General features: G+C 41.4%; 1 protein-coding gene and 1 pseudogene across 1 annotated transcript; one reads left to right on the top strand and one right to left on the bottom strand.

The window, feature by feature from the left end:
* The first annotated feature begins 276 nt into the window (after positions 1-276).
* Positions 277-12,810, top strand: pnoca (prepronociceptin a). Its single transcript, XM_047031229.1, has 3 exons — positions 277-371; positions 8,340-8,490; positions 11,202-12,810. Exons 2-3 carry the CDS (start codon positions 8,368-8,370, stop codon positions 11,823-11,825), a joined length of 747 nt encoding a protein of 248 aa, XP_046887185.1. The 5' UTR covers positions 277-371; positions 8,340-8,367; the 3' UTR covers positions 11,826-12,810.
* A 6,709-nt stretch (positions 12,811-19,519) lies between these two features.
* LOC124474886 lies at positions 19,520-23,873 on the bottom strand (annotated as a pseudogene).
* Positions 23,874-24,197: the final 324 nt, after the last annotated feature.

Below are 24,197 nucleotides of genomic sequence, written 5' to 3'. Positions count from 1 at the left end.
CTCCCTCCCTCCCTCCCTCCCTCCCTCCCTCCCTCCCTCCCTCCCATCTCTCTTCGCTCTGCACCTCTCTCTCTTTACAGCTTCACTCACACATCTCCCTTCCTCCCTCACACCCCTGCAACCCTCCCTTTCTCTCTCTGATGAAAGGGGGGAGTTTTGAAAGAGGGGGATGCAGGGGGGCTGCACCATAGAGAGAGGGAGGGGGTGTGTCTCTATAAAAAGGCTTAACAGCAGCCTCTACATAAATGAAGCAGACTGGGGACAGAGTTCCAGACTACTACAGAACCAGGACAACTGGACACATACAGCCACTGCCCTACACCTCCCAGACTCCCAGGAGCCACGCCTCAAGCCCCGCTACTGAAGCATCGGTAAGACCCCCGGTTGGGTTCTGACTTTAGAAATCACTACTCAATTACTTATTAGTGAAAAGTGATAGTTATTATTTTATGTATATATCTTTATTTATTCTTATTTTCATACATGAGTGATGATAAAGAAGTGAGCAACTGTTCATTGTGAGAGGACTGGGTATTTTGCTTGAACCTCGGCATTTTGTTTCTTTCTCTTCTGGGTTAAAAATACTTGGGGTGGAAATGTTGTCGCATCTCTGACCTTGTATTGTCTTTAGAGAATCAATGGACTTGGAACATAGAGTTTTGACTGTAGTTTTTAAAATGTGTAAGATAGGTATAATCAGTTCACTTTGAGTTTGTCTGTCCCATGCCTGAACAGATAGTAACTGAGATAGAGACTCAGAGAGGTAGTGACAAAGAGGGTGACAGCGCATTTGCAAAACAGGTTTCCCTTGAGGGACTTACATTACAGTTGTTTTCATGACATTTGATTTTTTTACTACTACATTATAGTAGTTTATGATCACATAGCAATTGTTTATAATGAAATTATAGGTGTTTACAGACTTCCGGGAGTGTTTCAACTTAAATCCAGAGTAACTGCTGTCTCAGTGGCTCTCATCCCCCTCCTGTCTGTCTGTCTCTCTCTCTCTCTCTCTCTCTCTCTCTCTCTCTCTCTCTCTCTCTCTCTCTCTCTCTCTCTCTCTCATGTCTCTCTCTCTGTCTCTTTCTACATACAGTATTCCTGTCTTTTTTCTTTCATCTCATCGTCTTTTTCTTTCTCTCATCCTGTCTGTCTGTCGCTCTCTCTGTCTTTCTCTGTCTCCACTAGGACAAGAATGTAATGCGCCCATCTTTCTCATTCTCATTCAGTTTATTCTAGGAATCAATGCGTCTTCACTGAGGCTCAATACTGTAAAATGATTATTGTTTTCAATGTATGTAGGTGTGCAGAGGCAGAAAAAGCAGATCCAAATCCTCAGTAGAACATCACTGGTTAAATCATTACAGGCTTTCATCTCCGCTACTTCTGTCAATGGACCCACATAGTTCACTCAGTTATGTACAGAGAAAGGCTTAAAAATTGAATAAAACCAGGTATTTTTAAGAATGGGAGAGAAAGTGTTTTCCTTCATGGAATAACATTTAGCCAGCCCAAGTCAATCAAGTTGAGTGCAAGGATCAGACTTATTTCTGGATTTAATTCATTGCTCCATTACAATGATCATTGTAGTTGCAGTATATTACTAGATTTCTTCCAGTTCAATCAAAATACTTCATCTTCTCCCTTTCCCTTTGAAGTGACGCGTATTCATATTGATTCTAAAAGGCTGTTTATCTAATCACTTAAGTCTGGGGAATTTAATTTGAGGGTTATTTCTGTGTAGAGTGGAGAGTTTATTGTGTGACGGGTCTACCTGAGAGGCAGAGGTTAGGAGCGGAGGATCTTTCCCTGAGAGGAAGGTTGGAAGCAGGTTGTGTCCCTCCTGGGAGAGAGATGACAAAGGAGGATTTCTCTCCTGTGAGAAAGGTGAGGAGCTCAGAATCCTGTGGCCTCTCCCCTGAAAGAAAGATTAGTATTATACAGAGGTTAGAATAATATGGTCTCCTTTGAGAAAGACAAGCTGTGGGGGGATTTTAAGGGTTCAACCCTGTTCTGGTGGACCGGTGGAGACACTATGTTTTCAAAAGAGAGATGCGTGTTTCTAGGAGTGGAATCAATCAAAACAAATGTTTTATAAAGCGCACAATTCAATTTTCTTTTGAGTATCTAATTTCAACTCTCAAGGATTCTTGTTCTAAATGTTATTAGTTAACTGATGCAGATGTGAGCCATTTTGAAACAGTTTTAAACTGAAAAGAGGTACATTGCAACAAGCTAAACGTGTGCAGAGTGTGTAAATGTGAATTTAAAGTGATGCAAAGACAATTAGATAGTGCCTACTTATACTCCAGGGCAGAAGAATTCAAAGCCTCCCCCGGCCGGCACGACTCAGATTTGGGGGAGCTGTGAAATCAGACTTTGATGAGATTCCTGGCGTGTTCCTCCACAGCAGCACATATTGGAGGATGGTGGAACAGATAGAGATAGGAGTAACCAGTGTGTGATTAAGAAACATGCTTTATCTGGTACTAGTTGGGTGATAGTTTAACTAGCTCTTTTTGGAATTACGTTTTTGTTGTTGCTTGGTTTCCTGGACACAGTAGATATAAAAAAGAATAAACACATTCATGAAACATACAAATACAATACAAACACACTCATACAAAAAATGAAAATATCTGAAAGGAAATTATGGGAAAAAATGGCTTTTTTTTGTTCTGGGCTCTACTTAGAACAACAATGGGGTATGATTTTATGGTACGTTGCCACTTTAGGAATAATTTAGGCTAAGTAGGTAACCATAGCTTTAAGTTGCCATTCCATGTACCATACACTCATATATAAATTAACATTCAGATTTTGTCAAATTTATGCAGACAGGCCCAGCTTTCAGTTGCCGATGTACATTGTGATTTTCCTTTGGCCTTTTAGGAGTGTGATTGGCTGTCAGAGAGTTCACAAGTTCACCAACAGCAGGCTTTACTGAAAAACAGATCAGGAAGATTCCAGTAAAAAACATTCAGCAACAAGACCTTCTCATCTGAAGGCGTCTTACTTCTTCAGGAAAAAGAAGTGAAAGGAGCAATGCTCTACCCGCTAACATGCCAGCAGGTGTCTTTTTTAACAGGGATCAAAGATCATGAGGCTGCTGTACACCTGGAGATTGAAGAGATGTTGGGGGTGTTGTAGATGAGATCAGATTAATTATGTTATAATCCAGACACAATAGACACATGCTGTGGGGTTTTCCTCTCTTCTTTTTCTATTTCTCCAACTCCTTTCTCTATCTCTCTCTTTATGTCTATCTCCTGCCACTTCATGTCTTTTCTCTTTTTCCATCCACCTTCATCTGTATTCCACCTTCTCTCTTTCTTCTTCAGCCTTTCTTAGATTCTATGTCTTTTCTAGGTTTATTATCCTTCAGTATGTTTGATAAACAGCATCTTCCAGGGCTTCCTGGCAAATAGACACTAAATAACGCTTTCTGTGTTTACGTGTGTGTTTCTGTGTTTGTGCCCTTACATCCTTGTACTCTGAAACTCACACCTTTTTACAATCAAATTTTTACCAACCACCTTTGCTTTAAAGTTCCACCTTAATGTAATTCAAATCATTAAAGGGACATATTGATAAGCGCCAATGTGTATCTGACCCCTATTGCCTTTCCTATCAGAATCCCCCACAACGCGTCACGCATGTCATACTGCATCATGTCTGGTCTTCACCCAGACACGACCCATGCCCACTAATATTATCAGCCTTTATTGGCTAATCATCACAGAGGCATCACAGTTTCACCTCAGTGGAATGAGGGCCGAGGGTAAATTTTTGTTTTCAAATTCAGTTTGTCTGTTTCCATTTGCGTGTGCCGACACTTGATTTTTAGGAGTGTTGTAAAGCTTAATCTGAAAGGACAGGCAAGGATTCCGGTATGGCTCTCTTTCCAGCCACTCAAATGAAAATAAGCATGGATAATTGCTAGGTGACATTGAGCACTGAACGTGTGTGTGTATGGTTAACAGAAGGGATTTATTGAACAGCTCTTCATGCAAGGAATTACAGGCTCTGTAAAATCACATATCACTGGGCACTCTTTAAGATATACAATATATACTTCTGTGTTGGCCATGCAAGCCCTATCCATCCGCATGTTATCGGGATCAATCATAGAAGGGCCCATCTCCAGAATGCTGGAGACCCAATTGTATGGGGCTCTGTTGGATTTGTTAATGTCACTGATCCCTAGGGTCTGACAGTGAGCAGTATCTATCTGCATTGATCTGACTCAATGTATGTGTTTGCTTCTGCCCAAATGGATGGAGTGAAAAAAGATTTAAGCCTGTTTAAGCCAGAGCTGCTCATTGATTAAATAAGTTTAAAGCAAAGTAAATCAGTGACCTCATAAACATCCATCTGGTCATTGATCCTGTCTGCCATGTTTTAGGTCAGGGGTTTGTATGTGTGTGGAGCGGGTAGAGGAGTTGCCTGTGTATGTGTTATGGCCTTAGCCAAGTCAGTACCGTGGATAGTATGCACAGACAGTGTCTTTGTTACCGTGTCCCAGTCAGCAGAGCAAACACATGGCTGGGGCATATCAGCTCATTGGTAAGGAAGCAAAGTAAAAAAATAGCCAGTTCACTTGCACAAGAGCGTCAAGTACCGAGAGAGAGGGTGAGACCCAGATGTCAGCCAAGAAATAGTTTGAAACCTTGTTCTGCCTTATTGTTGCTGACCGCTGTTGACCATGGTGGAAAGTTAGAGAACTTCTACAACTTACCCACCGAGAGGAAGACCCTGATTTTGTTTGTTTTTCAAACTTTAACTTGTGTTGAAGTTGAAAATAACTTGTCTTGAACTGCCTCGACTGCGTTGTCTGCCTAAATTGTATGTGGCTCATGCCGGTATTGCTCAGTGATTGCCACATTGTACAGTGTGTGTGTGTGCTAGGCAGAGTGTGTTTGTGAGTATGTGTAGTTACCATCCTGTCTACATTGTTAAAAGGTAGCTTGACAACTGGTATCCTTCTCTACATTAACATAAAAAGGGGGAAAAAAACTCATTTGAAGATTAAATGACAAGAGTTCAAATTAATTGATTGTGCAGCAAATCAGAGGATTGTGTTGAACTCGTGGAGCTGAACCAAAGGGCCCTGGTTGTGTAATGGAGGTAATGGCCCGCTCTTCTCCTCTCTTTCAACTCACTGGTGCATCTCCTGAGGTTTTATTGGTCCTAGACAGATACATAGATAGAGAGAGAAAGAGGTGGGGGGAGGAAGTGATGGAGATTCTTTGTCGATATCAGGTTGGAGAGTGGAAGTAAATGGACCGTAAAAGAGGACTGTGTGTACCTATATTTGACTTTGTGAGGCACTGTGTTTTGGGTTGTAGTGATGTGAGAGTTGTAATTCCTGGTAGTGGAGCATGCAGCAGAAAATCCAGTGATCGATATGTCATGGAGTTGGGCAACTCGGAGGAAGTTCAGCCAGCACTTCCTGGTGATGTCCAAAGAATTTGCAAAGAAGCTTCAGAGATGTTCCACGTGAGGCTATCTGTTTACAGGGACTTGGTTCCACTTCTTCTTAGATAGATTTATGTACAGCCATGGCCTAAAGTATTGGGAGCGACATACATTTTGTGTTTGCAAAGCTTGCTGGGCCTTGGCATAAAATGACTGCTAACATAATTTCAGTAAGTCATATCATCAGCACAGGGGAAAGTGTGAACTAGTTTTAGCCAGGTGAAATCACCTTGGCCGCGTTTCCCCGATTCGTGAAGAAGCTCTTAACGCTAAGAGCTTCTTAAGAGCGTTCTAAGAGCGCTCTAGAACGCTCTTAGAATGCTCCTTAGAAACTCTTAGCGTTAAGAGCTTCTTCACGAATCGGGGAAACGCAGCCCTTATCGTTATGATTGTATTTTAAGAGCAGATTGACTGCTGTGTAAGAGGGGACTATTTGCATATATTGAAAATGTTCGCCCCCAAAAAGCTTTACAAAATATGAAATGTGCCATATTGTGATTCCAGTATTCTATAGAAACGTGAAAACTTTTTCCTCAAATACTGAACCAGCAAACTTTGCAAAACACAACATTTGTCATTGCCGAAACTTATGGCCACGACTGTACATGCCCCTTGGTGACACAGGGAAGATTTCAGGTCACAATGGATGACCTCAAGAGAAGCAGTTTGGGAGATATGATGACAAAGTAAGTGTAGTAATTTTAAGTTGATGACCATACAGAATATGATGATTTGCATTCTAGAATATACTGAATAATGAATTGCTTTCCATTTGTATTTTTGAATTAGTAGTACGTGTATGTGGTCTTTTAGGATGAGTAAAGTGGCCAATGGGACAGATAGTACAGGCTTCCACTGCAACCATGCGTAACTAATCCGGCTTTGACTCTTCTTCCTCCAGTTGATGCATTTATTTTACATTTCCGCTCCATAATGAGAAAACCCCAGTAAGGTGGAGAGGAACGAGAGAACAATGAAGAGATACATAGAGAGAGATAGTAGACCACACAGACAACGCCACTCCAACAACTATAATCCGTCACAGCTGTGTGTGTGTGTGTGTTTGTGTGTGTGTGTGAATGTGTGTTAGAACAGGCATGCTGTAACTCCCTTTGAGGCAGACAGAGGCAGATATTCCACCTATCAACTGTTTTATTTGCAATTTCACTTTCAAATTTAATTTCATCCCCCCCATCCCTCCATCCCACCAGCAGCGATCTTGTTTGGCAGACGGCCCTTTCCGTAATCACTTAATCAACCATTTATGATGAAATCAATTAAACCCGGTTAATTAAAGCCAGTAATTGGGTCATCAGAGCCCTCTGGTGTGTCTGTTAGTCATCTTATTGTACCCCAGGGGTTCACCCCTGTATGCCTTGTGTATGGAGGCAGAATGTAGCTTCTGTGTAGCCACATGGTTCTCTAGTTTAGAATGCTGCTATGATCTAGTTTCTCTAATGTGTGTGAGGTTAAGTGTTTTTTTTGTGTCTCACAACAGGCAATATTATCTTAGCATAACAGTGAAAAAATTCAGCTTTGGAAAGTCAGTAGCTGGGGAACTACACCATAGTGTAAGGGCATCTACCTCTCACGCTATTCTTGAGGCTTTGAGGTATCACGTGTCGCAATTGGCCTATAAGTCTCACACAGGCCTCTCAATACATCCCACATATTCAACAGTATCCAGCACTACCACTTATCAAACATCTCCTTTTCTCTGATGAGATGAAACTTCATACCAATTAGATTTGCTCCTTTCAGACCTGTCTCACTCTAGCAGACAGTAGACACCATTCATCTCATTTAATAAGATGCTTTTTACAATCCCACCTCAAGAATCCTGTCTTCGTACCTGAGCATCCTGCATTTTTATTTGAAATTCACTTCCGTATGTCTCTCTCTCTCTCCCCCCCCTCTCTCTAAGTCAGACAACTTCTCTTTCTCTACATTTTTCTGAACAGCACTGAAAATTGTCTCACTCAGAGAGAGTATTGATTGTGTAAGGAGCCGCCAAGACACCCTTTGTTTCACGGCTGAGTCAAAGGAAGGGAGAGGTGCACACAATGCCTTGCATTGTTTGTTTCATTTAACAGTAGCTAAACGAAACAGACCTCCTTTTTCTTGTTTAGTGTCCAGTGATGACTATTCAGTTATATCCAGGTAATCAACAATTACAAAACATTCTAAGGAAATCATTCAAAAGAAAGTTTGTAGATGTCCCATTAGCATCAAAATACATTAATTGAATGAATGAATTAAGACACAAACGCACAGATATTATGTATACAATAGTGTATGCCTCCTTTGTCTTTTGTTTACATGTGTGTCTGTGAATCTCCCATCTCTTTCAAATCAATTCTAAATCTAAAACTGACTAATAAGCCCCCTCCCTCTAAGTTTTTTCAGGGTTCCATTAAGGAGATGATGAGTTTGGTTAATGAGGTGCATGGGCCCAGTTTTTTGTGATAATTTCACAAGTCTTTGGTTCAACGTCAATGACGGAGACTCAACGAGGAACTATGCTGTTTATCTGTCTTTTTATATGCCTTTCTGTTGTTATGTCATTCTTTCCACTCTTTCTCTCTCAAATTTTCTATCTCTCTGTCGGTCTGTCTGTCTCTCTTTCACTGCTTATGTATTTTCATTTTTTTCTCTCTTGGTATCAATATCCCTCTGACTGTCCTCACATGTTATTTTGTCCCTGCTTGATAATGTAAGCAGGTAAAAAGTCAAAACATTCACATCTACCCCTCTCTCCAATCCAGTCTCTTTACTTATTTCTATCCTACCTTTGTATTCTCCTTATCTACTGTACCTCAAATTTACCTCTCTTCTCCTCTGCTGTTGTTTCCTTCCACCAGGTTGTCTTCTCTCCGCTGTGCCACCACTATGAAGAGTCCTATGTTGGCACTGCTGTTGCTTTGTCTTTGTGTGCCTGGGCACTGTAACTGCCAGGCTGAATGCTTCTCCTGCGCCCAGCTTCTGCCAAAAGAACTCAACTTTAACATCATGGTGAGATAACCTGCCCCATGGCCCTTATTCTCTCTGTCTCTCTCTTAGTCTCTCATCTCTTTCTTTTTACTGACTACATGGCCCCATTCAAGGCCATAGCTAAGGCCACAAAACCACATACTCCAACCTCAAACCTGGGTCTGAATCCTGGTCAGCGAAGCCCTGTCAGTCCCCCTCTCAGTTCTCCTTATGTTGTTACATTACATTTATGCATTTTGCAGACGCTTTTATCCAAAGCGACTTCCAAAAAGGGTTTTACAAAAGTGCATAGATCACTGATAATAACAACAAAGATAGCCCCAAACATTGCGGGTAGCCAAAACATGACGCATCCATTGTGAAAACGAAACAAGTCACAAAGGGAAGAACCATAAGCGCATGTAGTTGAACAAGTTACAATTAAACAATTTATCAACATGAACCTCAAAAGTGCAAAGGTGTACCTGTGAAAAAAATTAAAAAGCAAGCAACAAAAATGTGTTACACAGCAAGTACTATAGTTTTAAGTCAGTTACAACTAACCAACAAGAGCAACGAGACTCTCAATAAGAGTCATTGTGATCCTGAAACATCAGGTCCAGCCAATCATTCCTAAAGGCTCCGTCACACCGTAACATTACGTTCTTTGAAAGTTCTACTCGTTCAATTTCGAGCGTTCTAGGGCGAGGTGGACACAACTGGCGTGTGACTAACGTGTGACTATGACGCATGACTAGCGTGGGACTGACGCATGAGGAGCGTGTAACAGCGACCAAGTAAGACACCCCTGAAAACTATTAGCGTGTGACGACGTGTCACTGGGTCGCTACGACGTGTGACGAAAGCAAACGATGAAAAGGAACGCTAGGGTAACGACTGACTAACGATAGCCAAACGCGTTCAACGTTAGTCAAACGTTCCACAAAAGTTCTTCAGCGTTATCCAGCATTTAAAATTAAACGTTGAAGAACGCTGGTCTCCATGAGAACTTTTGTGCCTGTTCAAAACTTTTCGTTTTTGTTCTCCGACAATCACCGACAATTACTGACGATTACCAGCGTCACCAGCGTCCACATAACGCTCTTCTGGTGCGACCAAGGACGATTACCAACGTTTCTTCTTACGTCATAGAAAGTTGATCAGAACGTTATGGTGTGACAGGGCCTTAGGTGCCATTGTACTACCGGAACAATTGCGTCTTGAGCCTTTTCTTGAAGGTGGGGAGACAGTCAGTGTCTCTGATGGAGGTGGGGAGTTGGTTCCACCATTGGGGGGCCAGACAGGAGAAAAGCTTGTGTTGGGACCGGGCGATCTTGAGCGGTGGGACCACCAGACGGTTGTCAGAAGAAGACTGTAGGTAGCGGGTGGGGGGGGGGGGTAAGGCTGGAGGAGAGACTTGATGTAGTCGAGTACAGTCCCGGGAACTGCTCGAAAGGTCAGTACCAGGGTCTTGAATCTGATACGAGCCGTGATGGGAAGCCAGTGGAGGGAGATGAGGAGCGGGGTAACATAGGAGCGTCTGGGTAGATTGAAGACCAGGCGAACCATGTTGTTATAGATTATGAAAGAAAAAACTATTCAATCAAATCCCTTTAGTTAATACACTCATTTAGAATTATTGAGTTGATGACCAATGAGCTCAGCGACTATTTAGGATGACAATCAAGAAAGAGCAGCAGGTTAGACATCAGCTGTGCACACTCATACAAAACATGGACATGCAAACACACACACTAATTACACATTTTCACACTCACTTTCAAGTTGTAAGAGTCAATAAAGAGACATTATCACCAGTGTCACTAATCTCAAAGTCTCTATCCCTCTCTAGCCTCCAAACTCTCACCCCCACATCTCCACATCCATCCATTAATCACTTTACCACACTCTTCTCTTCCCCTTATCTCCTTTGCCCTTTTCTCATACCTCATTCCCTTTCTCTGACTCATGAAATTACCCCCCTGGCATTTTAGTTTTAATTTGTGTTGACTAATTGATTTCTGAGGATAGATATGTCCCCCCTCCCCCAAACACACACACAAGTCCCCCCCATTGCCCCCTCCTTGTTCCGTAGCTCTGTGTTTGTTTGTATTGCTGTCATTCCCTTTTGCATCCGGGACTATGAAAAGAAAATTTGTTTTGCTGACCATGACCTTGAAGGAGTGTAATGGCTAAGAATATAATAATATAATAAAATTAACCCCTCATCCCTTTCTTTGGTCTCAAAACCAAAGCAGCTGTGACGTCTACTGGTCGACTAGTCTGGGCTTGGCGTCACACACACAAGCACATACATGCAAACACTCCTGCGTATAGAGTTCTCGGGCTTGGTGCTTGTCCTTGAGCTGGAGAAAAGGTGTCAGAGATAAGGTTAGCTGTGAAAGTGGTGTCCATTTCAATTCTGACGCACTGAAACATCTCCACTGAGAGTTTTACAGATGAGGGTAAAAGGAAGTAAAGAGGTTAAATTTGTTGTTGCTTTCTCTGTCTTTCTCTTTCCCTGAGTTTTTCATGTTCTCGTTCTGTTACTTTAAAATCCACATCTGCACCAGGCCAGGGTGCATTCACACAGGTACTCTGAGACCTTAGGGTTAGGGGTATGGTCACACTCTTCATGAATTTATCATCATGTAAACATGGAATTACTTTTAGTTTTTCAAATTCAGTGATGTAGCTTTAACACCACAGTCTGTGTGTTTGCATGTGTGTTTGTCTGTGTTTGCATTTCTTAGGTATGTGTGGTGGAGTGTGAGGGCAGCATCTCTTCAGCATACACCTGGGACCTCTGTCGCAAGGCCTCTGTGGCATCACAGTTCCCCTCCCTGTCTCTAAGGGGCACCATGCTAAAACGAGCACAGGAGCGGGTGGAAGCTCTGCTACCAGAAGCAGAGGAAGAACAGGGGGAGGAGGGACTCCTGTATGGGCCAACTCTTCAGCGTTACGACCAGGTGTCCCATGCTCTCGGCCTGGACCAGCTGGATTTGGACAGCTGGAACAATCAGCTTGCAGGCTCCGCTGGCTACAACTCGCAGCAGCCCCAGGCTGAGGAGGAAGTTGAGGGGGAAGGGGTGGAGGGAGAAGTTGCAATGGAGCAGGGGCAGGAAGGAGCAGGGCTGAGCCTGTCAAAGCGCTTTGGGGGCTTTCTCAAAGGGAAGCACGGTTACAGGAAGTTGATGGACCCAGGGAGGTCGTTCCAGAAGCGTTATGGAGGGTTTATTGGCGTTCGTAAATCTGCCCGCAAGTGGAACAACCAGAAACGCTTCAGTGAGTTCCTGAAGCAGTACCTGGGAATGAGCACCCGGGCCAGCGAGTACAACAGCATGTCTGAGGACTTCACCCAGCAGAGCGAGGTGTAGCCCCACCCATAACCCTGTCCATAACACATGACACATGGCCCAGGCTCTAAACCAGGCCTCAACCACCACATACTGAAGGCTATTTTAGACCCCATTGCTTGACATGTCGTGCAACAGTTTTGGGGCGATTTACCAACGTTCTATTGTCGGATGACTTCAAAGATGTAATTGTTGTTATTCAAAAGTATATACCCAATAGCGACAGCAGGTTGTAACACTGTACTGCCCCTCCACTTTGACAATTCATAATTAAACACATGCTTGCCTTTATTCCCTCTCCAAATTGATATTACAATTTGTTACTTTACAAACAACTAAGAAATCCATTAACAGAGTTACTAACGAGCCTAATATTTTACATTTATCAAGATATCCATGAACGTCTATTCATGTATTGGATCCTGAGCCTTGCTCTCAAATAACCATGGCAAGTTTGGTACTTTTTATCTGCAACATGCAGGATAACCGTCGCAATGTCACCAGAGTGAAGTAGTTCAGAGATAAAGTAACTTTGAGTATAAACTATCATTGCAACATTTTGATTCTCAGTTGTAGCCCGACATGTTGAGTAATGGATTATAAACCAACCTTATTACCTGCAACCCGCAAACAACCATGTTTCAACCCTGCCCCATAAAAACATGCACACGCACACACACACACACATACTTAAACATACAGTACCAGTCAAAAGTTTGGACAGAAAATGTGTACTGGTACTGTACATGGGCGCACACACACATGCATGTACATGAATACACCTCTCAAAGTAAAATTTGCCACCTTGGAGAATGATCTATCCTGACCACAACCTCATGGATATTCACAATGAAGTCAAAGACATGGATCACTATCAGCTTCAGCCTTAAATATTCTCTCATAGATGAGAATGATAACATGTTGATAACGATAAGGTATTAAGCATAAACTATTAATGAAGTGTGTATAATTAGATTTTCTGAAAAATTCCATCCAATACTGTTACTTTACAGGACGACAATAAACAAGAGTAAAAAAAGACAAACTTGCTTCATGCTATTCTATCAGTTGCATCATTTTCAAAGCCATTTTGCCTTTATTCGTCATAAGGATGCAAAAGCAGTTTCTTTTGTTTTAATTTGTTATCGTTTTGTTGCTTGGACATTCAGTGAAAAACTTATTAACACAACCTTCTGGTCAACAAGGTAGCAATGGCTATCTGACATCAAAGCAGTTTCCACCAAGGTACATTTTATGATGGGTTACCACAAATTAAGATTTGGCTAAACTGTCATCCCAGTACCACCTAAGCATCACTTTGCACCTACCCCATCACTATTTTTACTGGTAGAAGGCTTAGGGCATGTTCATTATTACACCTATACCACCCCCTGTGGCTGACAGTAACATTGCAGTCCATGAATTGGAGCAGAATCGATCACAATGAATGATAATGGGTGAGTTTCGACCAATCCCAGTAATCCAGTATTCAGTCAATCTTTCAACTGAAAAAATTGCAGTAGTGGTGGCGCTTGGGAAGTCAGAGGTGGTGAGTTTGACTCCCCGTGGGAGCGGACGGATGCCCGTATACCTCTGACGGAACTTGTAAGACCACGTCTGTTACATATACACTCTCATTACATACAATATTGATGCTTCAGCTCTCTTCTCTTAGTCTGTCACATTATTCTGCATATACATTTATAAATTACAGGAGTGTTTAGACAGCAGCGAAAGTAAAGAGTCACAGCAAAAAAGAGCTGCAGGTCTTATATTGCTTAAGAGTGGTTTTGTTAAAGCAATAGTACTCTTGCTCGTGGGGTTGTTGAGGAATATACCACACGGGTGGTGTTCGGCCGTAGCCACGAGGCCGGAGGCCGAATTGCTTTTATAAAACAATTTTATAGTCAACCAATTAACATTTAAATAAAGCTATTGATTTCCCATTTCCGGGAGGACACCTCCCAGAAATGGGTCTCTGCAAGTTGGGATGTCTGAAATAATGGCTGTTTATCAATCCAAGTTTTTTTCCATTCTTGTGTTCTTGCGAACTCGTTTGACGTCATCTTTTATTGCCCAAGTACGGTTCCAATCCAAAGAACACAAGTCACCAAGAACGCCAAAATACCCGGAAATGTTCCTGATCCGCCCCTTTTATCGAGGATGCACCGGATGGTGACTTGACCAGAGAGAACGCTTCTGATTTCCCAGAAGTCATTGCGAGATGTCAAGCGAGGCAGACAAACCTCACAGCTGTAATTTTTTACTTTTCATATTTCAGCGAAACGGTACGTGTAAATCAGTGCAGTGCAGACACTAGGTACTGTAAGTTAGCAAGGGCAACAGAAAACGTTAAATTACAGGTAGACGGATCATTTTTTAGCTTTGTTATCTAGTCTTTGTAGTTAGTCAGTGTTATCATAATGCTGCGAGTCCAGGAAAACCCTAACCACCTCAATTCATTCTCCGTCCTTGCGTCCTTGCAAGACAATTCTTGTAAGGACGCTTGCAAGAAGGTTCTTCAAAAGAATGTACTTGCTTTCTCAACGTTCTTCGGATTGATAAACAGCCAATAGGGGTAATGCGCAACATTCTTCCGGGTTCTACAAAACAGATGTAACTACTTCTGGCCGGCCGCTTTTGAGGTAAACACAGCGTAGTAAAGGCCACCTACTATAGCCGGTGTTTAAAGGAGCTACCCTTAATTACAATTTCCCATGTACACAGGATTGCCAAACGGGCTTCCAGAGCTCCGAGGACCCTGGGGAGTAGCCTTGTTTTGCTCGCAGACGATTAAAACAGTCAAACGAAGACTGTGCCTGTAGAAGTTCAAGTGGACTCAAAGAATGCAGTGTTTGGCAATCAACTGCAACAACTACCAGTGTGACAGTATTTATTTACAGGTCCATTTTGTCAGTAGCGTAATCTTATACACCTGCTAACTTTAACGTTTTTTTGACCTAGTAGTAGGCTAGTAAACGTAATTTCTTCTAGGAACAATAGGTCCTAGCTATAGAAACCAGAATAATGATATGGATATGACACTAAATTAAAATGAGCTTCTTAAATTAATTTGCTGAATTCATATATTTCATTGATAACTTAGCACTAGTTGTGTAGCTATGTAGCCTACTGTAACGTTATGTGTAGAGCTAGTGTTAGTGCTACCTCCTGGGAAACGGTCTAACGTTAGGCTATTATAACGTTATATGAACTCATCACTTTATTCCTGTCACACTTAGCCTAATGTAGAGAGTAATACAACTTATAAAATCCATGAACTTCCCTGTCAATATAAGTTATTTGGATCACCTAGCGCTGCAGATGTGTACAGAAGTGAGAAGCGGAAACGATTACATCTGTTTTCCGGTTCGAACGCTGAGCGCTCCGCATAACCCCTATTGGCCATGTGTAGAGTTCAAGCCCCCACCCTTCGCCTCTCGGCTTGAGGCAACAGCCCCGGTGGATGTAGGTGGTCTTGCATTTCCGATTTTCTACCCGACTCGTCTGGTTGTTTTTATTCTATTAACTCCAGTCAACATATCTAAAACTATCTCCCCCAATAATTTTTGTTCGATTCTCGAACCTGGCTCATACTACTAGCTTTTTCATAAAATAATTTTTCCTGATTTTTGCTAAATTTGAAACCAATCCGAAATGGGTATACCAGCAGCCAATTTTTTTGCTTACGTCAAGAAAAGTTGCCTGGAAACGTGTTTGCGGATACGAACAGGGGACGAGCACAAAAGGGAACATCAGCAAATCGCTGATTTCACTGAGTTGAATGAGAACAAGGAGAAGGGGCTTGATAATCTACATTTGCCTGCCTTTATTGTAGCACGTTTTACAAATGTTTGCACACATACATGACGGTTGTTTGTAGAGTTTAGGTCCGTTATTTTACAGCAGATTTAACCATTTCGTAAAGCTATTATCGTGGCATGTTAAGGCGTCATTATTGATTGTTGACATGTTATTCTGGAGCAAAGACAAATATGAATAAATCATGTCTGATAGCCACAATATGGTCTTATATTGTTATAACTTTATGTCAACACTACAACGATGGCATTAACAATAAGCTAGTAATAGTAAACAACACATCATCATTATAATAGCAACATAGGTAGGCTATAGGCTTAATTTAGCTTGCTTTGCAAAGCTAGAACAATGACGGAGCCAGATATTTAAGTTTACAGTTTATTTATCCGACACAATACAGTAGTCAAACTATAAACACGTAGCAAAAAGAACAACGTAGGTATAGGCCCTGCACGTATAATACTACAGTACTAATAGTATTGATCTTCGTAACGTTCACATGTATCTGCTTCTTGACCGAACTTGACCACATTCTGACAGTTTTCTGCTATGCCTTAGCTCGAGCTCAGAAGTTTGCGAGTGGTTGTCGCAAAGTATGACGTATACAGCTAGTTTCAAGCATGCACGAGTTTCGGAGCAAGGGGAACACCCCAACAAAAACATCAGCTAAAAAACTGAAAAATGACAAGACCCTGGAGGTTTCCAACGCAACTCTCATGGAAATTTTAGTTGCCAGATTTGATTTACAAGATGGCAAGTTGAGTAGCATTGAGCGTAAGATTACTGAGAACAGTCTACACAGTAAAATTTGCAGTGTCAAACTAACACTAAAAGAGTTCAATTTAACACTTTTCCTGAGTATATTTGGTCCTAACCGGAATTGGTGTTAAATTGACTCTTCTCCAAGTGTTATTATTTTAGAGTTAAATTAACTCTACATTGAATAAAATTTTAACACTTGCTTACACTGTATTGAGTTATTTAGACTTAACACTAACACTTGCTTACACTGTATTGAGTTATTTAGACTTAACACTAACACTCGCTTACACTGTGTTGAGTTGTTTAGACTTAACACTACAGGTTAAATAACTCTTGACAGTGTAATAATTATTCTAAGTAGTGTTAATTCATTCTTCAAAGAGCTCTTCTTTGAGTTAAATTCCTATGCTAATTAACACTACATTGAGATAAAAGTTTACACCACACTTGTGTAAACCTTGGTGTTTAATCTACACATCAATTATAATTTTCAATGTCAGGTTGCAAATACTTAATGTTTCAATGTTACAATGTCAAATATACCTTAAGTGAGTAATCACAAGTTACCACAAAATAATGCATTCAACAACTTTATTTTCATCAGGCCAAAGTATCAAAGCATTTCAAGGAGAACACACAAACTCCTTTAAACCACTGACCTCAGGTCTGCATAAAATGGCAATATGGAATTACATACAGGATAGAATCTCTCATTCCACAAGTCATTTGAGCATCAAATGGTTTGAAGTAAAACAGATCATTTATGTTAAACACCTTTAGAACTCGGTCCGGATGCAACCTGACCTTAAAAGCATGGTAATGGTCATCAAAACACACAGTTTCCAACAGTTTTCCACAGAGCAATACACTGTCATCTTTCAAAGCAATAGTTTTGATTTGATAAAACACAGGCATCTCAAATGCTACTTCAGTACAGACAATGAAGTCACGGCGGTACTCTGTACCATTATGTTTTATCCACTTGGCAGAAAACACACTAGTTACAGCTCCAAACTTAGAAGCAATATCTGCACCTTCTTTGAGCTCACTAAGCATCAGGATCTTTCCTGGACCAACAGTTAATCTTTCTTTGCTAAAGGACTCCTGATACATTGCCATACAACTTTGGTGCTTTCTTGCTAACGTCTTTGTAATGTTTTTAAAGCTTTTTAATTGTCTCTTAAAGAAATTATGTTTGGCTTCATAACGCATGCACCACATGTGCAAAATTGGTCCGACAGTCCTTATAATTCGAGGGTAATGTATAATAAAGTGATGCTTTGGCAAGAGGTTGATTGTAGGAAATAACTGCTTGAAGAGCCGATGATGATCAATAATTAAATGTTTGAGATAAATGGTCATGCCATCTGACAAAACTGGTGAAAATACAATGTTAACAATCTGTAGAAGCAAAAGCAGAAGAAGCCAGTACTTGGCACCTGTCTCTATTAAATCACCAAAAAGCAAAGGCATATTACGCAATAAGCACCAAGACTGTATGGCATTCAACCCTAAATCATTACTTCCATTAAACAACTTAACTCTTGGCGGACGGTTTCGCTGCTGATTGTAACCGTAGTCAAAAGCATGTATTCTACCAGCCAGTTGTTCAGCATTTAGAAAATTCTCCTGAATGTACTGCAGAACAAGTTTCACTTCAAACTGAGCAACACCCTCTAAAATATCATGCATGATATCTACAGAAAAATTGTTGGCTGTGTTGAAATACTGAAGAGAATTTAACAGACAACTGCGTTTCACACCATATACATGAGGTAGCGTAGGATCTGTTTGTATAGTTTGGCAGTGTTGTTTATGCATATCAACAGTTCTTAGTACAACTTCTGGGTCATCTTCACAAAACAGTTTGAAAACAATTTTTCTCAAGGAGACAGAAACGACAGCAATATCGAGCCGAAAATGACTCCACAAACCCAAAAAGACCATGCAAACCAAGATTGTCCCCAGTGACCTGAACTATGGTACCATGAATCAAATGTTCAAACATAGGAATTTTGAGTCCTTCTGTCTCGAGTACTTTCAGATCATTGACAAGTGGCTCAAGTATCAAATCAAAACCGTAACGCTTGATGTCCTGTGCATGGAAAAGTGCACCCAAATGAATATTTATCAAAGACGAATTAAAGATTGGGGGGAAATTCCTTAACGTAAAATATATAGCACCTAATTTACGTAAACCCTTTTTAGAACCCAATGGATTTGCAGTTTCAAAATCATCGTAAAACAGTTGAATTTGTAAGGCATCTTTTTTAATAGAAAATAGGGGACTTTCTTTAAGATAAGTGGCATCTCTCAAGTCTATATATACACCTTCCTTGGAGATGTGCCTGGGCTTTACCATGTCTGGAAGTTCAGGGTTTTGAAAAATTGTCTTCAATGTCTCCAAAATGGGAACATATGCAAACTTATCAGTTACAACGACCTGGTCATATGTCCCAGTGGTTTTGTTTCTTCGGCTGTCAAATCTTGTTCCCAGCACTTTTTCAACAGGCTCAACATTTCCCCATTTCTGTTTAAAGTGTTTGTTTCGTTTAACTTCTGAATTTAAAGCTGTGAATGGGTTTTCCAACTTTTGGAATGATTGTTCTATTCTGTTCTTATTTTCTTTGTCCTCTGTAGATAAGCACCATAAAGCTGCATCTTTAGCCTGACAATGTATCTCGGAAACCACTTCTTCCATGGACGAAACAAAACTATTTACAGTAGACTGACTTAATCCTGCTGCCTTGAGTTGTGCAACAGCACTGGCACACATGTCTAGAGTGCTCCTATTAGACCTTTTTGACAGTTCCGATGTTTCGGGTGTATCATCCACATCAGATGTGGTGGCTGTCTTGTATCCATTATCTGACACTGCCTCTCCTGTACTGCATGAATTTACATTAGTGTCAAACTGCTGGTCTATATACTCATTGTGTTTGGTGTTTAAATGTTTCCTAAAACCAGAAAAAGTACCAAACACAGAGCTACATCCAGACTGAACACATTTAAGACAGAGATTTTTTCCAGGTAAGTAACCGTGAACTAATCGTAAATGTCTAACAAGCATATTTGAACAAGTTAACTCGGCCTGACAAACAAAACACTTCACGGTGGAGATACTTCAAGCACTAATGAAGCAACCTCGCCCTAACTTCAGCAACACGAGGACTCTCCTTGACTTTCCCAACATCAATATTGTAAACGGTTGTCTGGATGAACGTGTACATGTTGTGGAGCATGGTGTTGTATGATGTGCCAAACACAAAATGGGCCTTAAAGATTTCATCAAAAGCACCCAGAGAAGAGGTTGACCTGCAAGGTATGGCATTCTTGTCAAGTATGATGAAGAACTGGTGGATTGCATTCTTCCTAACTCCAACAACCAGGAGATAGGGTTGAGTGCTTGCAGTGATGGCATCGAGATGCTCTTGGATGCTTGTTCCAGTCTGAGAAGACAAACACACATGGGAGAGATTATTAGAATTACATGGTTGTAGTATCATTCAAAACAGTGTATACTAAATTAAGAAAAAATACCAACCTTTTTGAAGATCACAAGATGTTTCTCTGCGTGTGTTGCCGACACCTTTCCTGTTTTTTTCCGACCCTGAGCAGAGGGAGGAATCAGGTGTAACAGCAGCAAAAGCGATGAGAGGTCACTGTCCCAACCTGTAAAATAAGTTTGATGTTAACACACTTGGACCATCAACATAATTAAGTCCATCTGTAATGTAAACAAGACATCAAGTTGTAGGTATTATGTAGATCAGGGATGTTCAATCCTGGTCCTCGAGAGGCCCTGTCCTGCATGTTTTAGATGTTTCCCTGCTCCAGCAAACCTGATTCAAATCAATGGGTTGTTATCAAGCTCTGTGAATTGAATTGAATTGATGTTTATTGGCCATGAAAGTTTGCACAGACACGGAATTTGATTTGGCAGGAGAGCCTACCTAGGCAGCCATCAAAGGCGCCCACCAGAAAGATTACAGCAAAGCATAACATGAGGAGAGAGGAGGAGAGAAAAAGGCAACCCCCATACAATGCTCCTAGAGGAGTACAGTATGGGAACAGGCAAAAACCTCAGCACATAAGCCCACAAACATTAACAACACAACATTACAAACACTTGCAATGGGAAAGGGCGGTGGGGTAGACCAGCAGCATCTGGACCTGCGACCGTAATAGGCGCTGGACACAGACCCGCCAGCCACCCAGGGAAAGCAATCGAAGGCGTTGGATGGGGGTGGGGGGGTGGTGGTATCTGTAGTAGGTGAAAGTTAGTGTGTGAGTAGGTCTGGGTTGGCGCCCTCGACCTAGGCCACAATCAGTCCGAGTCTCTCTATGCAGATAGTGTTGGCAAGGAGACGTCCTTGGTCATGACCCGGGTAGAGACCAAGCCACAGATGTTGATGGTGGGGGAGTGGGAAGGGAAGAGCAAGATAGTCTCGCTTCAGCGCTCTCCAGGGGAGTTGTTTTCCAGCAACGGCCTTGGCCAAGGCCTGAGCTGGTTACGGGGCCGAAAGTAGATGAGATTGGTGTAGATGTTTAGATGAGTAGATGCGACTCAATTTTCACGTCCACCCTTCAGGAAGGCCTCCAGATCCTCAAACCTTCTTTGCTGAGCCGCGAACTTATCCCTGTTGTACTCCCTATTCTGCTGTAAGTTCACAGTCAGTGCTCCAACGGCTCTGCCCACCGTCTCAATCAGGTCGGGCAGCCTAAGGGGGCTTTTGATGGCTGCAGCCGTTTCCTTGACTTTCCGATACACAAGCCAACCGCCTAATCCACACAGCAGAAAGCCTGTAATCATGGTTCCGAAAATAAAGATGTCTTCAACATCCTCAACGGAAAGCGCCGCTAGACACACGACACGCCAATTGTCCCACGCGTCCATCGTGTAGCCAGCTGCAAACGTCCCGTCCGGACATTTGGGTTCCCCCGAACCCGATCTTCTCTTCGAGAAGATGGTGTCAATTGCATTGAGAGACCAGCTAATTAATTCCATGCTTCCAGTTTCGGAGAGTGATGGTGAGAGAGTATCTTGAGACAGACAAGACAGACAAGACAGAGCGAAGCAGGGAAGGTCAGGGAGGGGAGGATAGAAAAATGCGACCGCCTTCGTCGAGAGCCAAGAGGGAAGGGCCAAGGTGGAAGTCGGGTAATGACCATTCATTTGAATCGGGTGTGCTGGAGCAGGGAAACATCTAAAACATGCTGGACAGGGGCTTTCAAGGACCAGGAATTAGCACCCCTGATGTAGATGATTACACATGATACATATCGGTATATTACAAGTCTTTCAGTGCATTACAACATGAACAGTATGTTTAAAAGCAGCTTGCCAGAGTCAACATCCACTTCTGTGCCATCCTCAGGAGCATCAGCTGCCATCAGGAGTTCTTCAAGCTCACTGGTGGATGGAAGCTTTCTACATTGTTGGATGATCTTCTTCTTGTATGTGGTCGTCCACCGCTCCAGAAGCTTGTCTGATACACCCTCTCCAAACATCAGAACAAAATCCTGTTCAACCTGGATTGGGGTGACAATTTCAAGATTTCACAGTCACAGTTAGTAGTTGTTTGAGGATCACTAAAATGCATATCTACTGTAAAAAATAAAGTCCAAATAACGACAGAATACTACCAAGCCTTTGACGTCTTTGAAACGTGGAAAGTCAGACAGTATGTTGCTTGACTGCAGGGGGTTGAGAACCATGTTGCGGCGATAGTCGAATGTCAACTTCATCTTGTTCTTCACGATGTCCTCGTCAGCTGAATGTCTCATCAGTGACATTGCTTCCTTGCACTCATCTTCACTCAGGACAGCATCTGGAACGAATTGGGACTCTCGTCTGACAGTTGGTCCTCCAGACTTTTCTCCACCAGATGTTCCTTCCGCTGATGATAAACAAAATGGGAAAATATATTTTCAATACGGACGACAACCATGTACATTTAAAAACACAAATAACTTGGATTCTTACTTACTTAGAATATATTTTTTGTTCATTATTGTCTAAAGAAACATTATGTGCAACAAAGACAATAACAGATTTTGTGATTTATCTTTCTTTTTTTTTTTTTTTTAACAAATTTGCGATATTAGTTACCTTCAAATGATAATCTTCTGTTTTTAGCAGAGCATCTCTGAATAGTTTTAATCCTCCAGGCCAAGTACCCAGTGCCACTCTCAGCATCATAATAATGCTCCTAGGAGGGGGAAAGGATAACAAAAACAGACGCTTCATAAAAACATTTAAAAGGGAAAGACACCATGCTCTGGTAGGATTCAAAATCTATCAATATAGCATTTAACGTTACCACAACCATTACTGTGTTCAACTCACGTAGCCTTTCTTAGAGTAGGGGTCCCGAAGGTAGGGGAATAATGTCACAATTCCGTTGGCATACATTTCTTTCACCTGTCTGGGTGGTTATGTACTGCAAGAATGAAGAAATGATTTCTCAGTCAGATTCCCTGAATTTAATTTAGATTCCAAATTAATCTAAGAGCTTGAGAGAGAACACAATGGCCAACTGAAAACAATTAGCTAATTACCCATTCTTCTCTCTCATGTCAGCTGCCAGCATGTTCACCATCTTCCTTCTCGTTTCATCCACCAAGGACTTGGTTCGATTATATTCATTCATAATGCGTTCTCCACCAGGTTTATCGGTAAGAATGGATTCCACCAACTTAAAACACAATGCAAAACAGTTCAGCATGTTAGAATCCACTGCAACTCAAAAATAACTTAAATGCTGGAAATTATTTTTTGGGGAATGGATTTCAAAGTGTTAGAAGAAAATTTGCACTTGATAGTTAACTCTTACTTGCTTAGCTTCTTCATCGAGCCTCTGGCGTTTTCTGGAGGGGCTAACTGACACAATGACAGTATCCTGTGAGTCGGATGTGCTGAGCGACGATGGTTGTGACTGCTCAGGAGAGTCCACAGCGGAAACTGAGTCTAACCATGATTGGAGAAGCAGGATGAAGAAAAAACATTATACACTGTCTAATGAACAGATGGTTCACATGTCAAAGAATCAACTTTTCCATTAAATAGGCTAATATAGATTACACATTTAGCTGAAACAAACCTGTGTCATATTTGATCGTTAGCACCCCATATGAGGGATCCTTGACTATTTCTTCAAAAACATCGTCATCCAACTCAGTCCCTGAACTGTCAAACACTTTAACCCCTTCTGTGACAACTGGGACACCGAATTTAGCAAATGCTAGGAAACAGGCACAAAGGTTTGGGTAAACAGAAAGGTAATTATATCCAATAATTGAATCTACTCCTCACTAATATTTCCTGAATTTGGAATACTACCAATTCCACAATGTACATTTCTTACCTGCAATCAAAAACTCAGTCAGATTTGGCTCTGCTATTCTAATAAATCTTTGGACACCACCAAGTTTTGCTTTAAGCAGCATGCTCCCTGCAGAGATTATCAGCACATCATTTCTCATAGTTAAAAGATCAAACGTTCATTACTAAAATTAACAAAACATTTAATATATAACAATGTCATGCAAATTATCTGCTAATTGTGCTTTGCAAAAACAGCCATCAAGTTTAATTAATTAGAGGTAGAGTACATCTTCTAGTTAGTTGAGTTAATCCTTCTTAAATTAGTGAGTTTAGCCAGCTCCTCACAATTGCAGTCTAGTTACTATTTTACTGGAATCTATGGACTTTATAATGAATACAACACAATTACCCCTCCATATTATTTAACATCACGTTTTAACTTGTTGGAAATTCTTGTCTAGTTTGACTCACTAGCTAGTTAG

This window comes from Hypomesus transpacificus, chromosome 12 (genome assembly GCF_021917145.1).
Source record: "Hypomesus transpacificus isolate Combined female chromosome 12, fHypTra1, whole genome shotgun sequence".
NCBI classification, from domain to species: Eukaryota; Metazoa; Chordata; class Actinopteri; order Osmeriformes; family Osmeridae; genus Hypomesus; species Hypomesus transpacificus.
Note: the sequence above shows the minus strand (reverse complement) of the source record. Positions and strands in the feature narration are given on the sequence as shown.

Excerpts from the sequence above, each read along its gene's own strand:
- pnoca (XM_047031229.1), top strand. The coding sequence starts at position 8,368 with ATGAAGAGTCCTATGTTGGCACTGCTGTTGCTTTGTCTTTGTGTGCCT. Across the intron at positions 8,491-11,201 it reads AACTCAACTTTAACATCATG|GTATGTGTGGTGGAGTGTGA; the intron begins GTGAGATAACCT and ends TGCATTTCTTAG.